The 19,712-nt window shown below is 35.5% G+C and overlaps 2 protein-coding genes across 3 annotated transcripts in view; one reads left to right on the top strand and one right to left on the bottom strand.

Moving 5' to 3' along the window:
* Positions 1–353: 353 nt before the first annotated feature.
* LOC578577 (mediator of RNA polymerase II transcription subunit 17) lies at positions 354–13,157 on the bottom strand. Of its 2 annotated transcripts, XM_030999781.1 has the most exons (14): positions 13,022–13,157; positions 12,338–12,511; positions 11,256–11,406; positions 10,074–10,263; positions 9,357–9,518; positions 8,498–8,625; positions 7,583–7,714; positions 7,059–7,076; positions 5,506–5,705; positions 4,755–4,811; positions 4,140–4,283; positions 3,195–3,309; positions 2,422–2,570; positions 354–1,635 (listed from the first exon to the last, which is right to left on the bottom strand). In XM_030999781.1, the coding sequence occupies exons 1-14, from the start codon at positions 13,111–13,113 to the stop codon at positions 1,413–1,415; spliced, it is 1,935 nt and encodes a 644-aa protein (XP_030855641.1). In that variant the 5' UTR covers positions 13,114–13,157; the 3' UTR covers positions 354–1,412. The 2 variants fall into 2 exon arrangements, with proteins under 2 accessions (XP_030855641.1, XP_030855642.1); XM_030999782.1 differs by lacking the exon at positions 7,059–7,076.
* LOC105437259 (transcriptional adapter 2-beta) overlaps positions 13,157–19,712 on the top strand; it is a 43,709-nt gene continuing 37,153 nt past the window's right edge. The window contains exons 1-4 of the mRNA XM_030999783.1: positions 13,157–13,226; positions 13,324–13,430; positions 15,088–15,147; positions 19,221–19,318. Coding sequence (XP_030855643.1) covers positions 13,220–13,226; positions 13,324–13,430; positions 15,088–15,147; positions 19,221–19,318 — 272 coding nt within the window. The 5' untranslated portion in view covers positions 13,157–13,219. The remainder of the gene's footprint in view (positions 13,227–13,323; positions 13,431–15,087; positions 15,148–19,220; positions 19,319–19,712) is intronic.

The following is a 19,712-nucleotide window of genomic DNA, read 5'->3' on the forward strand; positions in this document are numbered from 1 at the left end:
ATCATGTATACATGTATGTGGTATGGTGATGGTGTAATATTGTTATTGTTTATATTGTAAGAAGGGTCGAGGAAGGTGAAAAAATGATGAATTGTATGTGAGAATGAGATAAAAAGAATGATAAAGCTCACAAATTACTTTTTCAACTCTCCCAAAACTTAACCTTCTCTTTAACTTGTTGACTGACAGGAAACAAAAGAAATACATTGTACATGTGTGACATTGACATTGAAATGCTTATGGTAAAAAATACAGAAACAAATCAAAACAATCATATTTGAAACAAATACAATGTGAGGAACGAAAGCCATAGAATATATGATAAACTGAAGAATAAAATGCACACGGGAAAGTACTTTTTGTTTGTAGCAATTTAATATGGAATTTGCATTTACTTTTATAAACATGATCAATATAAAATCAATGGTAACATGAGAATTTATGTTTCCAATTTATTTTACAGTTTATTTACATATGCAACTATTCCTTAAAAGCGAGAACAAAAAAATGTTGACTGATTTTTCGGATGAAATTCAGGGGTGCATAGAATTTTATCACATGCATGTATGGGAGGCTTAGGAGCTGTCTTTATAAGTCACCTTTGACCTATCCCATAAGTAACTTGGTGTTAAGAATGTATAAATAAAACAGCCACTAGTTCCTTTTTTAATTGATTTAACAAATATTGTTCCTTTTGACACAAAGTGTTTTGTGAAGAGAAAATCATAATTTTATGCAAATAAATGATCAATTACTTTAGAAACATTTATGCCATACAGTTTTTATCAATATCTGTGAATATTTAAGAATGCACTACAAGTGGTGCTTTCTTCATGGAAGTTCCTTTCCTTGACATCTCATATAGCGGTAACTGAGTCCAAGGTCTTCAGTCTGCTCAACGATCTCATTTTGCAAGTATTGCAAGAAGAATCTTGTAGTTGTGTCCATACAGGTTAACTTTTTTGAAATCTCTGTGACATAGAAAAGGTAAACCTCTTCACAGAGAAAAGTTCCTCTTTGTTGAATGTTAATCATTTAGAACAGTGTCTCTGCTTTCTACAATCTCATTTGGAGAGTGTTGCAAGAAGCATCTCCATCTTGCAAATGAAGTTGTACCTGAAACGGGGTTCGCTATTACAATCTTCAAGTAAGTGCTTCTCTGTCACAACTGAAAGATACATTTCTTTCCAATAGGACATTACTCTCTGTGACATCTTACATTCTACAGTCCTCAGTCTTCGCTCCATGGTCTCATTTGGCAGGCTTTGCAAGAAGCATTTCCATCTTGCAAATAAATTTGTGCCATCTTGAAGTGCTCCTCTGTCATAACTGAAAGATACATTTCTTCTCAATAGGAAGTTACTCTCTGTGACATCTTACATTCTACAGTCCACAGTCTTTGCTCCATGATCTCATTTGGCAAGCGTTGCAAGAAGCATTTCCATCTTGTGGATGAAGTTGCGCCCAGGCATCCGAGCCATGTCCACCTCCCTGAAGCCCTTAGGTAGGTTCTCCCACTTTTCATCGGTGACGACGTCACTGAGGATCTCTGGCTGGGGTAGGAGGGGGGAAGCCTTGCACCCCTGGACCATCACGGTGATGCCCTCTAGAGGGTCTGAGCGAACAGCTACAGTCCTGTAGGTTGGAAATAAGGGTCCAAAATTAGCTTGTGAACCTACTGTCCCAATATATAAAGAGAAAACGAAAACACAACACTTAAATCCTATCTGCACTAGTTTGGCGAAGAGGGATTAGACCTCCATTCGTGGTCACTGGCAGGTGGTTATCTCATCAAATCAGGTCTCAATTAACAGAAGAAAAAGGGGACCATGGGGGATCAACGGGTATCACTTGGGCATTGTTGGCTATATAGAGGGCGCAAGTAGCTACAAGTAGTGCAGTCCCGATTTAAGAGAAAAAGATCAGGATGGAAACTCATAGTTGTAGACACAGGTCATAATTATGATGAAACCACTGTTCTTGGTGTATCATACTAGTTTCCTGAACCCTGACCCAGCCCAAGAGCCTTGGTCCTGGTCAAAAGTATTATTACGAACAGAAAAGGAGAAATAAAATGTTGATATCGAAATTTAATTAATCAAAGTATTGAGTACCGGGTATATATTTTGCATCAAATAGTAGAGAATGAGAGAAGGGGGGGGGGGGGTATCTGTAATAAGGCATTTCCTTTTTTAATTCCCATGTTGCAAAGAGAAACTTTTAATCCCTTCTATGCTAATGTTAGTTTTTTCCCACAAATTTCAAACTTGAATAAAACCACTAAATTGCCACATGTGTTAATGAATCGCAACTGCATGCAACAAAGATATTCTCCCAGTGCTCTGTTATAACTGAGATATGTGAAGCGTATTATACTTTTAATATGTCATCATAACAAACTGAATGAGGCTTGATACTTACTTCTGTCCATTTGGTGTTGTGAACATGATGGCCGAGGTACTGCCCAGCTTGGCAGCTGGTCCTGTCCCTACGTGAAGGTTGTTCTGTAGCACGTGCATGCTCATGTGTTTACACAGCTGGGCTAAGATCAAGACTTGGTGCTGTGAGACCTGGAACCAAAGAACAAAAAAAAGTAAATTACCGGTAAAGCTAATTTTAGGAAATATATAGTGAGGGGATTTCACTGGATCCTGTAGGCAATGGGTTAACACAGCTATGGTAAGAATTTACACTAGGTGTAAATTCTGAATTTTATGGATGCTTAGACTAGTAAATGAAAATAAAAATTGTTGGAAATCACAATCACTGAATCCACATGTTCACTTCTAAAAATTGTTTTTGGAGTGGTGAGAATGATTGTTTTTGGTCAATATTTGACTGTTTAAAGTTTCTACTGAATTAATTTGTGCGTTTAGTTCATACGATTTTTATTGAATACAATTTTAGGATTGTTTTTTTTTTAAAGCTCGTATCCACCAAGCAAGGTGCACAAGACACTACAACCCTCGTTCTTGCTAGGCTACCGATTACAGTGTATTCAAGGAATTCCTTCCTATTGGTACCCAGTTAACATCTGGGTGGAGAGCGGCAACTATAGCTTAATGTCTTGCCAAAGAACAATAGTGCGCGTCGGAATTTGAACCCACTGACCATTCACTGTGACAATCTGTGAAAACATGTTTTCAATCACAATCATACAACTACAGAAATGTTTTTCCAGCATTTCTCCTTACCATACAGGTGATGAGATCGCGTAGTTCTTGAAGATGATGTGTAAGCTTGACGACCCGCCCGTCTTTCATCACTGCCTGGATGGTTTCCGTCTCCACACACAGGTGTAAGGAAGACCTACAAACAATCAAAGATTGCAGATGCTATTTATTATTGGTAGAAAAAAGGAAATCAGAACATACATGTAGATACATGCAAGCTTTTTACAAAACTGAATAATGTATAATGTGTAATAAATACTTTTATAGCGGTTAAGAAAATAATGGTCCGTCTCATATGTCTTTAAAAAAATTGCAAGTGTTTGAGGTTCGCCTAGTTTCGTGACACAAAATATTAAAATTAGAATCACAATATGAAATATTTGCAAATTTGGATATGTTTTCATGTTGCAATGGTTTTGGGTTTTACAGTCAATACTGAAAGTATTTAATTCACTGTTCCCATGAAAGCAACAAAAATTACAAAACTGTTACACATTCTGCAATTGGCAACAATATCATTTACTGGATAAGTTGTTCATAGATATATATATATTCGCTGGTTTGATAATGAATCTTTCTTTTTTTGTTTTTTGTTGTTGTTGCCTTGTTTAATTTTTATTTAAATATGCATTTAGCCATTTACAAGTCTCATAAAGAGCAGGCCCATAGACAGAGTTTGATGTTGTTGTTTTTTTTTGGGGGGGGGGGGCACATACATGTTATTGTCCTGGGGAGGGGTCTAAAAAACTTCAACCAATCTACAACACAATGTACATGTAAACAAATATTGTTGAATTCACAATTCTTCATCTGAATCTACCAACAATGTGATTTACCTGACAAGTTATTAATAGATATGCTGGTCTGATAATAAAAGAATTTAAATTTTGCCTGACATTTATTACATAAAAAAGTTCCTAAATTCCAGTCCTTATTCTGAAATAGGCAACAATTAATGTTATTTACCTGACCAGCTGTTCGTAGATGTAACCGCTAGAGGTCATATGCACCTTGACCGTTGACTGTAAGGGTTGAGTCATTGCACCCCAATGGGTCTGTATGCTGGGATCTTCATTCTCTGCAGACATGTCGTCTAGTAACTTGCCAACCCTGCACGAAAGAATGGAATATTGGTAAAGTAAAGAGAAAAGCATGGCTAATGACCGCTTGACACCGACAAAGCAGCCGGTGCACACTGCCCATAAAATCTGAAAGATATGACCTCAAAACATAAAAAGCGACCCCATGCAAACAGACCCTAACAGTTTAAATCTGGACCCCATATGTAAAAACTTATGTAGAGCCCTCATTATAATGCTGATATTTCACAACATATTTCAAAGATTTGAGGGGAAGACGGTGACATTCAACATACGACAAAACCTGAAAAAAAGACATTCAGTGGTAGAATCTTTAAAATACTTCTGAACGCAAAAAGTATTGGTAACCATGGTACGGAAGTAAGATGCAAGTATCTTATCACACATTAGGATTGGCATGTCCTAGAACAAAAAAAAAAAAAATCGATTATAATATGTCGTGTTGGTTAATAAATTTTTCAAAACACTATAAAATTCTCACCTGTGTCTGAGAACTATGTGCTTTGCTTGCTTCATGATCTTCTCAAGCAAACATTCTCTGAAAAAAAGCAGATGATACAAATAAATAATAGATATATATTCCATGTATACATTTTTTCTTCTTCACAGGGACTATTTCAAAGTCAAACCACCATGTCGAAAATGTTATTACACAACAATCTCACACTTTCTTTTTCTATTCATGATGATCATTTTATAGTTTGGAGGGTAAATTGCCCTACTAGGCTAATAATGGGTTAAATTACAACATTTCATTGAGAGGGAAATAATTGTATTTTTAGTTCACATATTTACTGCACTTTCTGATCAACTACAAATTTTTCTCTTAATAAATAATAATAATAATCTAATAGTCCACTCCAAATTTTATTAAACCGAAACAGAAATTCTTTTTGCCCAATTGATCGTGAGCCCGGCAGCCACTGAGCAGCGCCAGATCGACGTTGATCTATCCCCTTATTGTTGAACGCCAAACAAGGTAGCAACAACTCCCATCTTTTAACGTCTTTTGGTATGACGCGGCCGGGGTTCGAACCCACGACCTCCCGGTTGTGAGGCGGACGCTCTACTGACTGAGCCAACACTCTTGGGTATGGAGTAGAAAATGTAGATTAATGCCTTGCCAAAGGACATTAGTGCCATGTTCGGGATCGAAGGCACGACCTTTGCATTTCAAATCAAACGCTGAAAGTTAAACCACTCGACTGTGACACCTCTACGCAAGAACTTACGTCTGTTGTATCTGAGCGATCTCCTTGTGACCCGCAGCCTGGAGTGACATCATTCTCCTACGTTTGGCCGCCGCCGTGTGAACGGCTGTGATAGGCCTGGGGGTGGAGCCATTCAGGTTGCCACGGTGAAGTTCTCTTAGCAACTGATGCAGGGAATGCTCCATGGCGTGACTGTGGTTTGGCTTTACAGCACCCTCGATCTATACGTACATGGCCCCACGAAAAAGAAAAGAAAAAGTTACAGTCAGCAAAGTGAACGCACGCACTTTGCAGTCATATAGAGTTGTAACTGATTTGAAATTGTGGTTACCGTTACTTAATTTGATGGTAATATGAATCGTAAATTTTTATTTAAGAGATAAGAGAATATAAGTTGGTGATTGATTTGAGGACTTACAATTGACATACATGTACATCAATTGAACCTCCTCCCAAGACAGGATCAGGTGTATTAAAACATATGATTCTAAAAATTTGCAATTAATTCAAAGTCATGTATTGTGTATGAAATTATCGCTGGTTGAATAAAGATGGCAATTTGTTAGTTTTTTTAAAACTTAACCATCAAACAATTGAGCATTTTTACATGTGACATACTTTATTCTTAGAATGGTGTATTTCTAGATGAATGATTTTACCCACTACTATCTATCTTTTGACCCCTAGTCTTTAAAAAAAATTCTGTTGAATATCTATGATGGTGAAAATTAAAGTATGATGTCTGTTGAGGACAGGCAGCATCTTTGTGAGTGTCCAATATTCTCTATAACATTAATTGGTTTTGTAGAATGGAGAAAAAAAGGATTCTGTGTTCTAAAAGAAGGATATGACTAACATACTGTTGCTACAAAAACAGAAATAGAAAGAACAATAATAGCCCACAGAGACTCGGAGAAGAATGTATATGAAACAATATCATATATGATATATAAATCACTGCCACGTTGAATATAACATGCAAAATAGACTACAATATTACACCATAACCAACAAAATAGTATCATGGAACTCTTGCATCTATGCCAAAGATATAAAGAGAGCAAAACAAAATCTGTAAAAGTTCTGAATATTTTCCATATGAACTTGGCAAATTGAAGTGAAAATATTAAATGAATGGATATTAAAAAAGAACAAAAGAACAAAGACAAAACATAAAATAATCCTGCAAATTGATACTAATACAAATCTACTACACCTTGACTGATTATAAGGGGAAATGTAAAAAAACACAAACGTGACAGAACACAAAGTCGCATACATGACAGGGCTCCACTTGCTAGATTTTTAAGGGAATTCGTAGCAAAGAAAAGGGTAATCTAGCTCTGCTCTCCTGGCCAATGTTTTTTTTTTACAAACATTTGGGGGTGTTTGTGTATTGGAGGTCTACGTGTGCATCACTTTCATGGTGATCTTACATAATACTCACTACTACAACTATGGTAAAACAAAACCACAGGCTACAGTACTAATATATACAAATGATATATGTAATATGTAAGGGAGATGTCCATGCAGTGAGTAAGCGGCCAAAATCATATACATTATCTACTCACTTTAGGAGGAATGATCCTCTGCAAAAAGAAGATGGTTATTGAGCAAAGTGAGTGAGCGGTTAATTAATGGCAATATTTTTTTTTTCTTGGGTTGGAAGGGGCTTTATCCAATCTAGAAATGCAAATTTAAGTTTTTTAACCTGTCCACTTTTCCAAATATCAATGGGAAAAAGACTTCACTTCACATGGTAATAAATATGAATGGGTAATGCTATATCTTTGGTTTCATATTCATGACTCAAGGCAGTAATCTTACATAAACATACAAAAACTATATCAATGTACATTGCTTTCTGCGGCAAAGTGTGTTTATAATAGTATCATACACTGGAATCATAGAATTAATGCAATATCCAGACTAACAATTCTGGTATTCTTTGGTCTTATAGTGTTATAATAATCAATAAGCACACATCACATAATAATGTCTCTTTGCGCTTCCAAAGAGCTTTGGAAATTATTACCAGAGCTTTAGCTCCAGCAGCCCTGCATTTCAAAGCTACCCAGGTGTTAACTATCCTTACCTTTCTGTCCATGTTGGTGTCATGGCAGAGTGTAATACAGAGCTGGACACCATGGAAGATGTGAGAGATGATCTGATTGCCAACCACTAGATGAGGGACCGGTGCTTTCAGTTGCACTGCTTCACGAGCAATCTGTCAAGAAAAAAGAAAAAAGAGAAATAGACTTCGGTGGTAAGCGCTTTATAAGTGATGTTTTTATTATTATTATTATTATAGTTAAAAAGAGGATTTTGAGTATTGTGAATGCAAAAATCTCAAATGCAAGCAATTTCTTCAACTGTGCTTTTACTCTTCTCATAATATGTTTTTTTCATTAAATAAGAATAAGCTATAGTTTAATTAAGTGATAGTGAAAATGTGCTATATTCAATAAACAGAGTTAAACAAAATTGTCATTCATAACTTCACAAAACATTACCAAAATATTGCAGAATCAAAAAGAAAATCTTCAGAAAATTATTTATTTTTCATCTCTTTAAAAAAAAAATTTTACCCTCTGATTCTTCAGCTCAAACTCAAGCTAGTACTTTATAAAGAATCTGTTCCTTTCTAAAGCTTTCCTCAAAACAACCAATATCCTATGGATAGGATGTAAAATGGAAGCCCCATGTAGAGGAGAGTCACCACTTTTAAGAACCCACTAGACTATTTGTATAAGAGTAGGGAGGAAACATTAGTGCAGTGGTCCAACTGCACACCCCCAATCAGTTATGATGGAAGAAGAGACCCAAGGGTCACTGTGATTTGTTTCTTTCTCACCCTCCCAGGCACAGGTGGTGCAAAATACTTAATAATAAAGAAGAGAACAAGCTATAGAAATCTTTTTTTTTTTAAACAAAATAGTATTAACAATAATACTAATAAAAATAACAACAACAATCATAATAATATTCTTTGATAAGCCAATGTTCCTACCTGTGCAAAGAGCTCCTTGCAGAAGAGAACGTTCTGGGCGGCCTCTAACCTCTCCTGCCAGTGTGCATCTGCAGAGACATGGCTCCTACTGGGGTTCTGCAGAAGGGCACTGGCAATATCAGCTTGACCTGTTTTAACGAATACAGTATCAACATCTTTCAATGTATTGCACCACTAATCAAAGTGAAGACTACTATACACACACCACACCCTTACTTTGTAATTATTCTGTCCAGTGTGAGAATTATTTCTCTCAAGGTATTGGTTTATTTTCCAGAGTTTTTGTTTTAGCTTTCTAAGCAAATCACTTGCCATTCAGGCATATCTTTTTCTTCATAGTCTCTGTCATTACATTATCAATCAGAATGCAACAGCTTCCATACATATTTTCAGTATAACATTTACTTTATACACAGTCCAATGATTCGGAAAGTGCTCTCAGGTTGCAAGACCAGATATGACCTACAATAGCAAATATCCAAATACAAATAACAAGTACTTCTTACATGTAATTTCAAATATCAAAGATAGCCATTAAAGGTCTTTTTGTCCCTATCAATCAGTTATAATAACAACATTTTTAATGACTGATAAAGCAATTTTTCAAGTACTTTGCAGTGGCATCACTATCCAATTTATAGCCAATCAGCTCAATATGCATTAACCAAGCATACCAAGTACCAATTCACACCTGTATGGGGAGTGACAAATTTAGATATGTCTTACCAAAGGACACCAGTACCAGGCAGGGATTTGAACACTCAAAATTTTGAGCGGAAACTAAGTAAACAACCCACCATATTATGACACTAAAACATGATAGATATATGGCCGATAAAAGACTTTAAAAAAACCATACCTTCTTGTATGAGCACCTGTATGTAGCTGGTCCCCTGCAGATCAGATGGTATGGTGACCCTGAGAGCACATGGAGGGATGCCTTTCTCTTCTGCTTCCTCAATCTCCTGGTCGGTGGATTTGGCCACTTCAAAGGTACCGCTATGCCAGAAACGGGATCCAGCTAAAAAGAATCAAGAATACAGATTGTTGCATTGTCATTAACGGCAGTTCTATGGATTAAACACTTTACTTCTCAAGACAACATCGCCGACATTCATTTAATTTCTTTGACTAAGTCAAAATTGGTACTTATCATTTAGCTTTGGTAAGTAAAGTGGGTGAAGTCATATTCAGAGCTCATCTTATGACAACATTTTGCTTGGCTCACATCATTATCATTTACATTTTATTTCATCCCATTCTGCTCAAACTTTCACTGACATGTTTCTCTTATTTTACTGCTTCTATTTAAACCAACTTTATTATCAGAGTAGACTTCTCCCCCTTGAAAGGCTTCCTGCGTTATGATTTTAAAGCCTGTCTGCATTAGTTTGGCCAGGAGGGATTAGACCTGCCTGCGTGGCCACTGACAGGTGGTTATCTCATCAAATCAGCTTTCACCTAACATAAGAAAAGAGGATCATGGGGGACCAACGGGTACTGCTTAGGCATTGTTTGCTATATAGAGAGCGCAAGTAGCTACAAATAGTGCAGTCTCGCTTTAAGAGATGCTGACCTGTCTTGAAGCTGAGATCTCCTAGGATGTTGTTTCCAATCTTCTTCAGCCTCCAGTGCATCCTGAGACGATGAAGCTCACCAAAGAAATCATCCTTGGCATTCTTCTTCTCCGCACTCACCCCAAAGCGCTTGGACTGCAGCATGCGGTTGGCTCCACTCGTCAAGATGCTAGCCGCAGTTTCCAAACTCTAAAATAATAATAATAATAATAGGCATTTCTATAGCGCCGTCTATCTAGAAATTCTATTCCGAGGTGCATTTATTATTACCCCAGCTTTAGCCTAGCTGCCATTACAGCGCTCCAGCATTTCAAGGAATTAATTTGTGCCGGGTACTCATTTACCTCACCTGGGTCAGTGTGGCAAATGAAGATTAATGCCTTGCCAAAGGTCATTAGTGCCGTGTCGGGGATCAGACCCTTCCTTTGAATTTCAAGTCAAGTGCTTAAACCACTTCTATCCAAAAGAAAGATAACAAGATATTAAACTTCAACATGTCACAAATTAGGCTCTCTTTATTTTCAATAAGTTTACTTTTCACATTAAAATAAAAAATGTTGATATCGATTGTTTGTATGTTTATATTCCACCCGATTCTGTCAAGTCAGTCCTGAAGAGACAGCATGAACAATGGCCAGTAACATTATCACTCATAATAAAAACAGCAACTGCAACTATAAAATTGATCTATGTGGAAATATAATGGATAGTGGTGGTGCTCGCTTCTTCTGCTAAAGAGTTTTAGCATTGATTTTTCTCAGATCCAAGAAATCTTATAGTTATAGTTATTACTATCTGTGATACATATATGTGACCAGGGGGGTGTTTCACAAAGATTCTAAATGGAACTTAACTCTAAGTTGAACTTAAATCTTATGGAGAGCCATTTGTAGCCTTATAATGAAATATATTCAAAAGCAAAAATTTAATCATTTTAGACTTTTCATGAATTCCACATCAAGCACATGAAATTTCCCATGGGAATAGAAAATATGAATGATTTGATTCAACATTTTATGCCTTTTAAAATAACTTTTACACGATATTTTCAAGGATGCTAACGGCTTTCCATAATTTTTATCTCCAACTTAGAGATAAGTTCAACTTAAAATCTTTGTGAAACACCCCCCGTCCTACAACTTTAAAATGTAAGAAACTGTAGGCACTTGAAAAAGGGGTACCTTCTTCTTTTCCACAATCTGCATGGCATACTGCTTGGGTGCATTCCCCTCTACAGATACAGGATCCAAGACCATGTAGGGTTGCTCTTTGTTGGCAGGTCGGGCTATGTGAAGAATGTCTGACAGGACACTCATCTCCGTCAAAGCAGCCCTAAAAACAGGAAAAAAATCAAATAACATTTTCAGTTTTAAATTTTTTTAAAAAGAGGCTGATATCACATTGTCAAAGTTTCTATCAAGTTGCTACCTCTGTATATCTTATGGGCAGAACATTTTCATATCAAGTTGCTGCCTCTGTATGTTTTATGGGCAGAACATTATCATACAGAGAGCTTATTGGTAGTGTTATCCTCTTTTCAATATCATCACCCCCCCCCCCCCCCCCAAAAAAAAAAAAAAAAAAAAAAAAAAAAATAAATAAATAAATAAAAAAAAAAAAAAAAAAAAAAATAAATAAATAAATTAAAAAAAAAAAAAAATGATACTATCTAAATCAATTTCAATTTTTCCTAGTTTGTGCAAATACATAAAAAATGACCAATGCAACAAGATTAAATTTGGAAATGTTCTTCCCTTTTCAACCTTATTGGAAGAACATTGATCAACGCTTTTTAATTAAATTGATTTTTTTCTTCAGAGTTTGTGTAAACTCTATTTCAAGATTCAAGATTATTATATTGGTCCATGCTTGCGAACATTACATAGAAATTTTGCTTCCAATGGCTTTTTTGACAGTGAAAAAATACAAATTAAAAAATACAAATATAAAAATACAAATATTTGGCTTCAGTCTCAACAATGTGGGTAGTTATAAAGTCAATATCATATCATTTTCTAATTCTTTGTGTGTGTATATGTGGGTTTGATTTGTTTTTTTCTTGATTATAATAAAAAAGCACAAATAGCTGCTATTCAATGAGTTCCTTCCAAATGCATTTATGCAAAATTTCCTTGGAGATTAAAAACAATTCCTTGAATATGTAAAGCTCATTTACTTCTTTTAATCTAAGTCACTTAAGTTTCTTTTAGAATCCAATTATTGTTGCCGTTTACCCAAACCTTGATAATCATGGAGGACTCACCTGACTTGGTTTCTGACAGAGTCCCATGGCCATTGCGGCTGTTGGAATGAAGTTGTGCCTTCCTTGTCTTCTGTTTCAGGGGTTTCTTTCTCTGGAGATTCAGCGTCGGTGGACTGGGAGGCAAAGTCAATCTTGTGGGCCAATTTCGCCAAGTTTTCTGCCATAGACAGGGGCCTAGAGAAGATGCATAATGACATTTCATCAGAAAGCATTACTTGATATTTTGATCACTGGAGCTCTTTTTGGATTTAAAACAAAAACATTTAGAACAAAATAATCTGAGTGATGCCAAAATTGGGCAAAAACAAGATTATTAAAAGATCAATAGAATTAATAATATCAAAATCTTTGAGAAGAAATAGGGTCTAGATCTAGATCTACACAATAACAATTAACATGACATTGACAAAACTATAAAAATATGTCCACAACATGTCTCCTTTAATATTGCAACTCATAGACAACATCTTCCTAATTAAATAATTTAAATGCATAGGCCTAGGGCCTAGAGGTCTAGCCTTAGGTCTACATTATTAATAACCAAAAATATAAAACTCAAAAGGCAATATATGGGACCGATATGATTAATTTGTTAAACATATACATATGTGGTCAAGTGGTATTCTGTAAAATTCATACATCAGAGCAAAAATGAATAATTGTATTGAGTTGACAATGTCATACTTAGTATAAGTTTCCAATCCATCGAGCGAAATTTCTTGTACTTTATGCTCTTGTAGAGATTCCAGGCTGAGTTTCACGGAAGGTCCTGCCATTTTGACTTTTTTTTTTGTCTGCTACATACAATGGTGCATTATGGGTTGAATGTCTGATGACGTCAGCTACGCCGGTGTGTGAGAATTCCCCGTCCGTCCCCAGAAAATGGCCGGTGAGTTGCCCACTTTATCGACTGTTTATTCGTGCTTTTACATGTTTTTATGTCGATTTATCCACTTTATTAACATCTTACATTATTTTACTTTCAGAGTGCCCCCCAAGATTGTACTGCAACTACTGCCAAGAGGAGTTAAAGTCCTTCAGCGTGAAATGTTGCGACTGCTCCGATGGCGAGACTTTCGATCTTTGTTTACAGGCGAGTATAAAAATAGCACAGCAAGTCGGCTGCTTACAGTTTCAAGGTCAACGTTATTAAAGCCTAATAAAACACTCATTTACATTAATCATCACTTTTTCTTAATAAACTAATACCTGGGAAAGTTTTGGGACGTTACTCCGACCTTATATTAGGGCTACATATTGAAGAGTCACAACGCCATTACACGTAACATGGTTTTGAATTAACGGTATTAGCTTGGACTGGTGTGTGTGAGATTCTCCCCCATCCGCCCAGGGCCTTATTTCAATACATGTGCGTACACTACACACAAACACATGCACACAGTACAGATCATCGTTGTATGCGTACTGAAGCCAACGGGGGTCCGTTTTGGTATTCATTTCCTGTTACTGTTAGCTCTATGTACTGTCCATGCATGTTGTGCTGTACATTGTTCGATGTTCTATGAAGGGGCATGCATACTACAGTAAGGGACAATGGCTGTGCAGCAGTACCAGTGCATTGTATTTGTAGTTTAACTGCTGCTACACATATTGCTAGGGCTCTCAAGCATTCAGTAATTCCCTTTGTCTCCTTTGTTCTATTTAAAGTACAGATTGGTAGAATCAAGCTTACTTTTAATGGCATTCTTCCTTGAAATTATTAAATTTCATTATTCCCCTTGACCTTCCACCTTTACAATAAATTATTTTTCTTCAAATTTATGCTGACTCCAAAAGTCCTATTCAACTTATGTTCTTATCTTTCATCTGCTATTAGCTCACTGATTGATTGTATTCATACATTTTTAATGGATTAATGAAATACATTTACATTTATTTGATTTATTTGCGAATGAATACATTTAATACCATGATATTTACATGTTCAGAAGAAGAGAAAATATTGGTATAAAGGGGGCCAGATGATAGCCTCACCCCTAACAGCTTTAGAAATGAATTATTTTTTATATAAGTACAGTCATCTTCATAAGTATGCAGATGAGAAATTTGATAGCCTCCAGAAAATATGTCTTCATTCCAGAAGTACAACATTCCACAAAAAGAGCAATGAATCATTGACTCGACACAACAATTTTCCAGCTGACTTGTATTCAAATAAAGAGTTGACAATTATCAAGCTTTTTCTATGGGTGGAAATATACTGTAGGTATCCTAAGGAATAACTTTAGAGTTTACACATCATACATGTACTAGGATGCATGTTGGGAATCGTTACTCGTATTAAGGCATTCAACAAGTTGATGTACCAAAGAGATTTTAGTTATAAATTGAAGAATTAGTATGATAACAAAATCAGTTTCCATTCACGAACTGGAGTGGAATTGCCATTACCATCATTCTTGATAGGGATGGGAGAGAAATATTCTTAGTAGGGATTTACTTAAAGGAATACTCCAGATAAAGACGGTTGATAAATTTAATTTATTATTTATCTTGGTACGAAGCAAGTAACCTCTTTTTATTAGTAGTACACTGGTTCTTAAAATGGTTCTAGATGTATTATGGCAATAATTCTTGTTTGAATTTGGTCTGTCCCCAGCCGTAAATATTTAAATATTGTATGATTGATATACATCTGTAAACAACCAATTACACACAACACACAAAAGCCTCAATTTGTGAATATCCTTTTTATCTTATTTACAATACCTTTGTTAAATTTCCTACAGTGTTTTCGTGCTGGAGCTGAGATTGGTTGTCACAAGAGGGATCATGGATATCAAATAATGGTATGTCAGAACCTTTCATTGTATACACTACATTAACAAATATATTAATCTGTGTGGAATTCTAGCCAATGACATAACAATAGTTTTCTTTGATTTAATCTTGGGAAAAATTCCTGATGTTTGGTTTAACCGCATTTTAAAATAATAACGGTATCTATATTTATTTTCAGTTGTTCTTCTTAGATAGTAGAATTTGATGATTCAGTCATTGCTGTGTTGCAAAATACATTTTCTGCATAGCCAATCTGCATTCCGGAGTATATGTTGGACAGCTTTTATATCTTTAACACATAGAGCCTAGTTGGAACATCTGTAGATTTTTATGTGAAAAACTAGTAGGCCTGTATTAAAATCATTTAAAACGACTGTTTGTGAAGAATGACCATGTTTTGGTTGTGGCTTCTGTGGATTTAACCTTAGATGTGTGTACAGAGTTGGACTGATAAACATGTACATTAAAAAAAATTGTGTTTAAATGCCCTAGACTTGCTGTGTGTTTTCAATACGTAGTAAATGATTGAAATGGGTCAGTGAGCATGAATAGAGTTAATCGTTTGCTTGAAGTAAACAACGTGCAGTGAGGGGGAGGGTCAGAGAGAAAGAGAGAAAGAGAGAGAGAGAGAGAGAGAGGGGGGGGGGGGGTAAATGATCTTCTACTCAAGGTAGCCAGTGGAGTGAACTGTATTTGTTAACACCCCTTCGCTCACTCATGCATTTACATATGATGTGTCATGAATGGCAACAATTGTGAAGTGTTTTATTTTGCTATTTATTTTGTGGTGAGCCACAATTTGGGTTTTTTTGTTAGTTTTGTAGATCTGATTTTGGATTTTTTAAATATTTTTTTATGATGGGAATGTTTCGGGATGTAGAGGTGAACTGAGGAGATTATATTCAGAATGTAGATTTTATTTATTTTTTTTTTTAAACTGTGGGACATTGATCATTGGGCATGCATTCAGTTTTAAAGTGCACACACATTTTGTTACCTCAGGAAATAGGCTTGTTTGCTCAATTATGCAAGCTCATAAAGTATTATTCAAATGCATCAAAGATGTATATTTTGTCATAGAATATCAAATTGTTTCTAGTTTTTAACCACTAGCAGTTTGTTTTAAAAATGTTATAATCAAATTTGTTTGTTTCAGAAATTGTATGAAAATTACCAATGAAATTACAGTTATTGTACAATTAACTATGGAATATTGAAATGCAAATTATCAAATATTGTAATAAGAGAGAGAGAGAAAGAGAGAGAGGGGGGGGGGGTCAAACAAGCTCACAGCATCATTTGGCATTACACCAAAGCATTTTCACAAAATGCAATAAAGCAATCACCAGTATTAATGCTAATTTTGTAGACGGAACTTCTCACACCATTACATGTACATGTCTCAATTGTCAATTTGCAAAGAACTCCATTATATGCATACATCGTGCATGATCAATTTATATGACAGTATCAGATTACACTAGGATGGGGTATCATCAAGAGGAGATTTGCACTGGGAACAATAAGCTCACTACATCAATCACAGGAAATCTCAGCTCATAGTATTCATCATACTCCTGATATTCATGTATGGAGAGAGTGTAGTTGTTGAGTATGAGAGAGAGAGAGAGAGAGAGAAGGGGAAAGGGAGAAAGAGGGAAAGAAGAGAGAAGGAAAGAGGGATAAATAAGAGTAATGTAGAGAGGAAGAACTTTGGGAGAGAGAGAGAGAGAGGGCGGGGGGGGGGGAGGAAATATAGAATGAAATGGAGCATGGTAGACAAACAGCTGTTGGGTAAACAGTAACATTATTGACTCAAGCCTATCACAGTGTACATGATTAGAAAATCAGATGTTAGTAAACAACGTATCTAAAGAAAATAGAGTTAGAGAGAGGGAGAAAGAGAGAGAGAGAAAGACAGAGATGTCAAGGCACATACACAATTTAAGTTGTTTGGAAATATGAAACACATCTAGAATGGGATGATGTGTGATGTGTAGATCAGGCAGGGAGAAGGCTTTTTTTTTACAAATCCATCTAATTAATGATCCATCTCGAAGCATGTTGATGCCTCTGGTGAACCACTCAGAGCCGTCCATGTGTTTGTGATCGTGTGCATAATTTGTATGCATTCTAAATTGGAACCTGGGAAGAAGTAAGCCGCCCACTCCATTCATATAGTACACGTATATGAGCCTTATGAGGGATCTGTGATCTTTTCATGACCATTATCACGATGTCCCCCTGCCGTGTGTATGAGTACAGAACGCCGGTATTAATTGATTTGCCTACTGTGGAGATATGAATGGCAATGTGCGTTGTATACATGATGTTGGAATATGAATGAAATGATTGGTTTTATTATACAGTAGGTGTGTGTACCATGAATAGAATGTTAGAATATGTTGGAAACCACATGTACATTGTGTAGATCTATAGCTGGAAAATAACATTTTACATTCAATTCATTATTCATAAATCTATCTACATTTCTGATGTATGAGTATAATGTATAAGATTAAAACAATATGATTAATTTAAATATCATGTATAAAACCATAGTGCAGACGTGTAAAATTTGTATGCATACACATTTACCTACCACTAATTCACTATGTAATAGAAGAATATGATGGCTACACTAAAAATAGAATTTATTGCAAATCGTCAAGAGACAAATTTATGTAAATGATCAAGTGTACATTCTTGTTTTGCACATCATAGTTCTTTTATGAAATATACATGTATAAGAAAATATATACATATGTGTAGTGTGTGCTACTGCCATGATCAAAACTTCTTTACAATTTAGGGCATTTCCGAGCAAAAGTAATTGTGCAATGTACTTTTGATGGATGTACCTGAAAAATTTCAAAATGAAGAATGGTATACCGACAATTGTCGATTATGCCAACATTTAGATAAGCATACTTGACACCAAAATCAGTGTGTACAAAATTCAATCATCGGGTACTCGTAACTTATAATTATTCATACATAAACATACAATTATCCTTAATATTAAAACATCCTTAATGCTAATACAGTATTTAATCAGGGGGGTGTTTCTCAAAGACTAAGATCAACTTTAAGTTGGACTTAAATATGGCAGGCCATTCATGCCACTGGTTGCTCTCACCATTATGATCTTTAGATAATATTTTTCCTTCAATAATGAATTATCAACAAAAATGTAAATTCTGTAGATTTGTGACCATGATTTGTAAATCCCTTGAGAGACCAATGCCAGTAAATGGTGAGATCAAACAGTGGCATGAACAGCCTGAAATAGTTAAGTCCAACTTAAAGTTGATCTTAGTCTTTTTGAGGCATCCCCCAGGGCTCCGCATTACCTTTTTAGGAAGGGGGTCCAGATTTCAGATTTTTAGAGTCTATATATATATATGCATGAGCCCTATTTCGGGGGTTCAGACTTACATTTAGAGTGCCCATGTGTCCTTGGCGCCTTTATAGTGTCAAGCCCAGCACTAACGGTCAGAATAAAGTATTAGAATTCCGTTGAAGTTTTCTGTGCCTATTGGGTTTTTACAGACGTGTATCAATCAGATATGATTATTTACGTCTGGGACCGACCTTTAAACGTCACCATCCGAAAGACGTGACTCAGCTTCGAACCTGCGTCCTCGGCTGAATCAGTTTGTAACTTCCACTTTTAGCTGGATTACAGGCGCATGCCACAACGTCTAGTGTGTCTGTCAAGTTTTATAAAGGTGTAAAGAAGATACCAGTTTTCAACTTCAATATTATCTCCTTTTTTAATTATTTTTAAATATTTTATTATGGTAATGATAACAATAACAATATTACCATGCCTTTATCTTCACATCTGATTGCGATTTTTACAGGATAAAATTGATTTATATCTATATGTATGTTACCGCTTCAATTAACTAGTTCAAAAATAATATATGAATTACATGTACCTTTATTGTGAATTTAACCACATCAATGGAATAAATATGTAATTTTATGTGTATTTACAGTTTCTATTTTCTTCTCAAATGTTAATAATGCCATATTAATCAACAAACTCTATTGATTTTTTAAATTTTTTATTCAGGATAATTCTTTATTCCCCTCTGGAGGGAGAAGTTGTTGGAGTACAACAGAAGAGAACAGCTTGCTTGATGCTATCGAGTCATTTGGCTTCGGAAATTGGTAAGAAATACTAAAAGTGATTCCCTTATTCGATGGAAAAGCTTCTTTTATTTGCATTTGTATAGAAAATAAGTAGAATTTACATAGGCTAAATCTTTGGGTTGACATTGGATTCTAATGATGTGTTTTTAAAATTACCTTTATTGTTCTACTATTTAAGGCATTTTAGGGAAACATGAGTTATTATTTCTTTAAACATTTCAATAATCTTTTCAGACAAATAATTCAAGTGTGCATCAAATTTCCATAGAGCCAACTTATAATTTGTTTAATCCTTTATGCATCAGTTTTCCAGAGCTTTTGAAATCATTCAAAACTAAATCACTTTTTGCTCATTTGTGATATTATCATTTAGTTCATAACCTATGAGTTTCCTATTAATATCTTTCCTTTG

The sequence above is a fragment of the Strongylocentrotus purpuratus genome, unplaced genomic scaffold, assembly GCF_000002235.5.
Source record: "Strongylocentrotus purpuratus isolate Spur 01 unplaced genomic scaffold, Spur_5.0 spur5_scaffold_5, whole genome shotgun sequence".
Lineage (NCBI taxonomy): Eukaryota > Metazoa > Echinodermata > Echinoidea > Camarodonta > Strongylocentrotidae > Strongylocentrotus > Strongylocentrotus purpuratus.

Coding starts and splice junctions, on each gene's coding strand:
- LOC578577 (XM_030999781.1), bottom strand. CDS start 13,113: ATGGCAGGACCTTCCGTGAAACTCAGCCTGGAATCTCTACAAGAGCAT. Junction 11,407..12,337: donor TCTGTCAGAAACCAAGTCAG/GTGAGTCCTCCA, acceptor TCCTGTTTTTAG/GGCTGCTTTGACGGAGATGA. Junction 9,519..10,073: donor AGATCTCAGCTTCAAGACAG/GTCAGCATCTCT, acceptor GATTCTTTTTAG/CTGGATCCCGTTTCTGGCAT.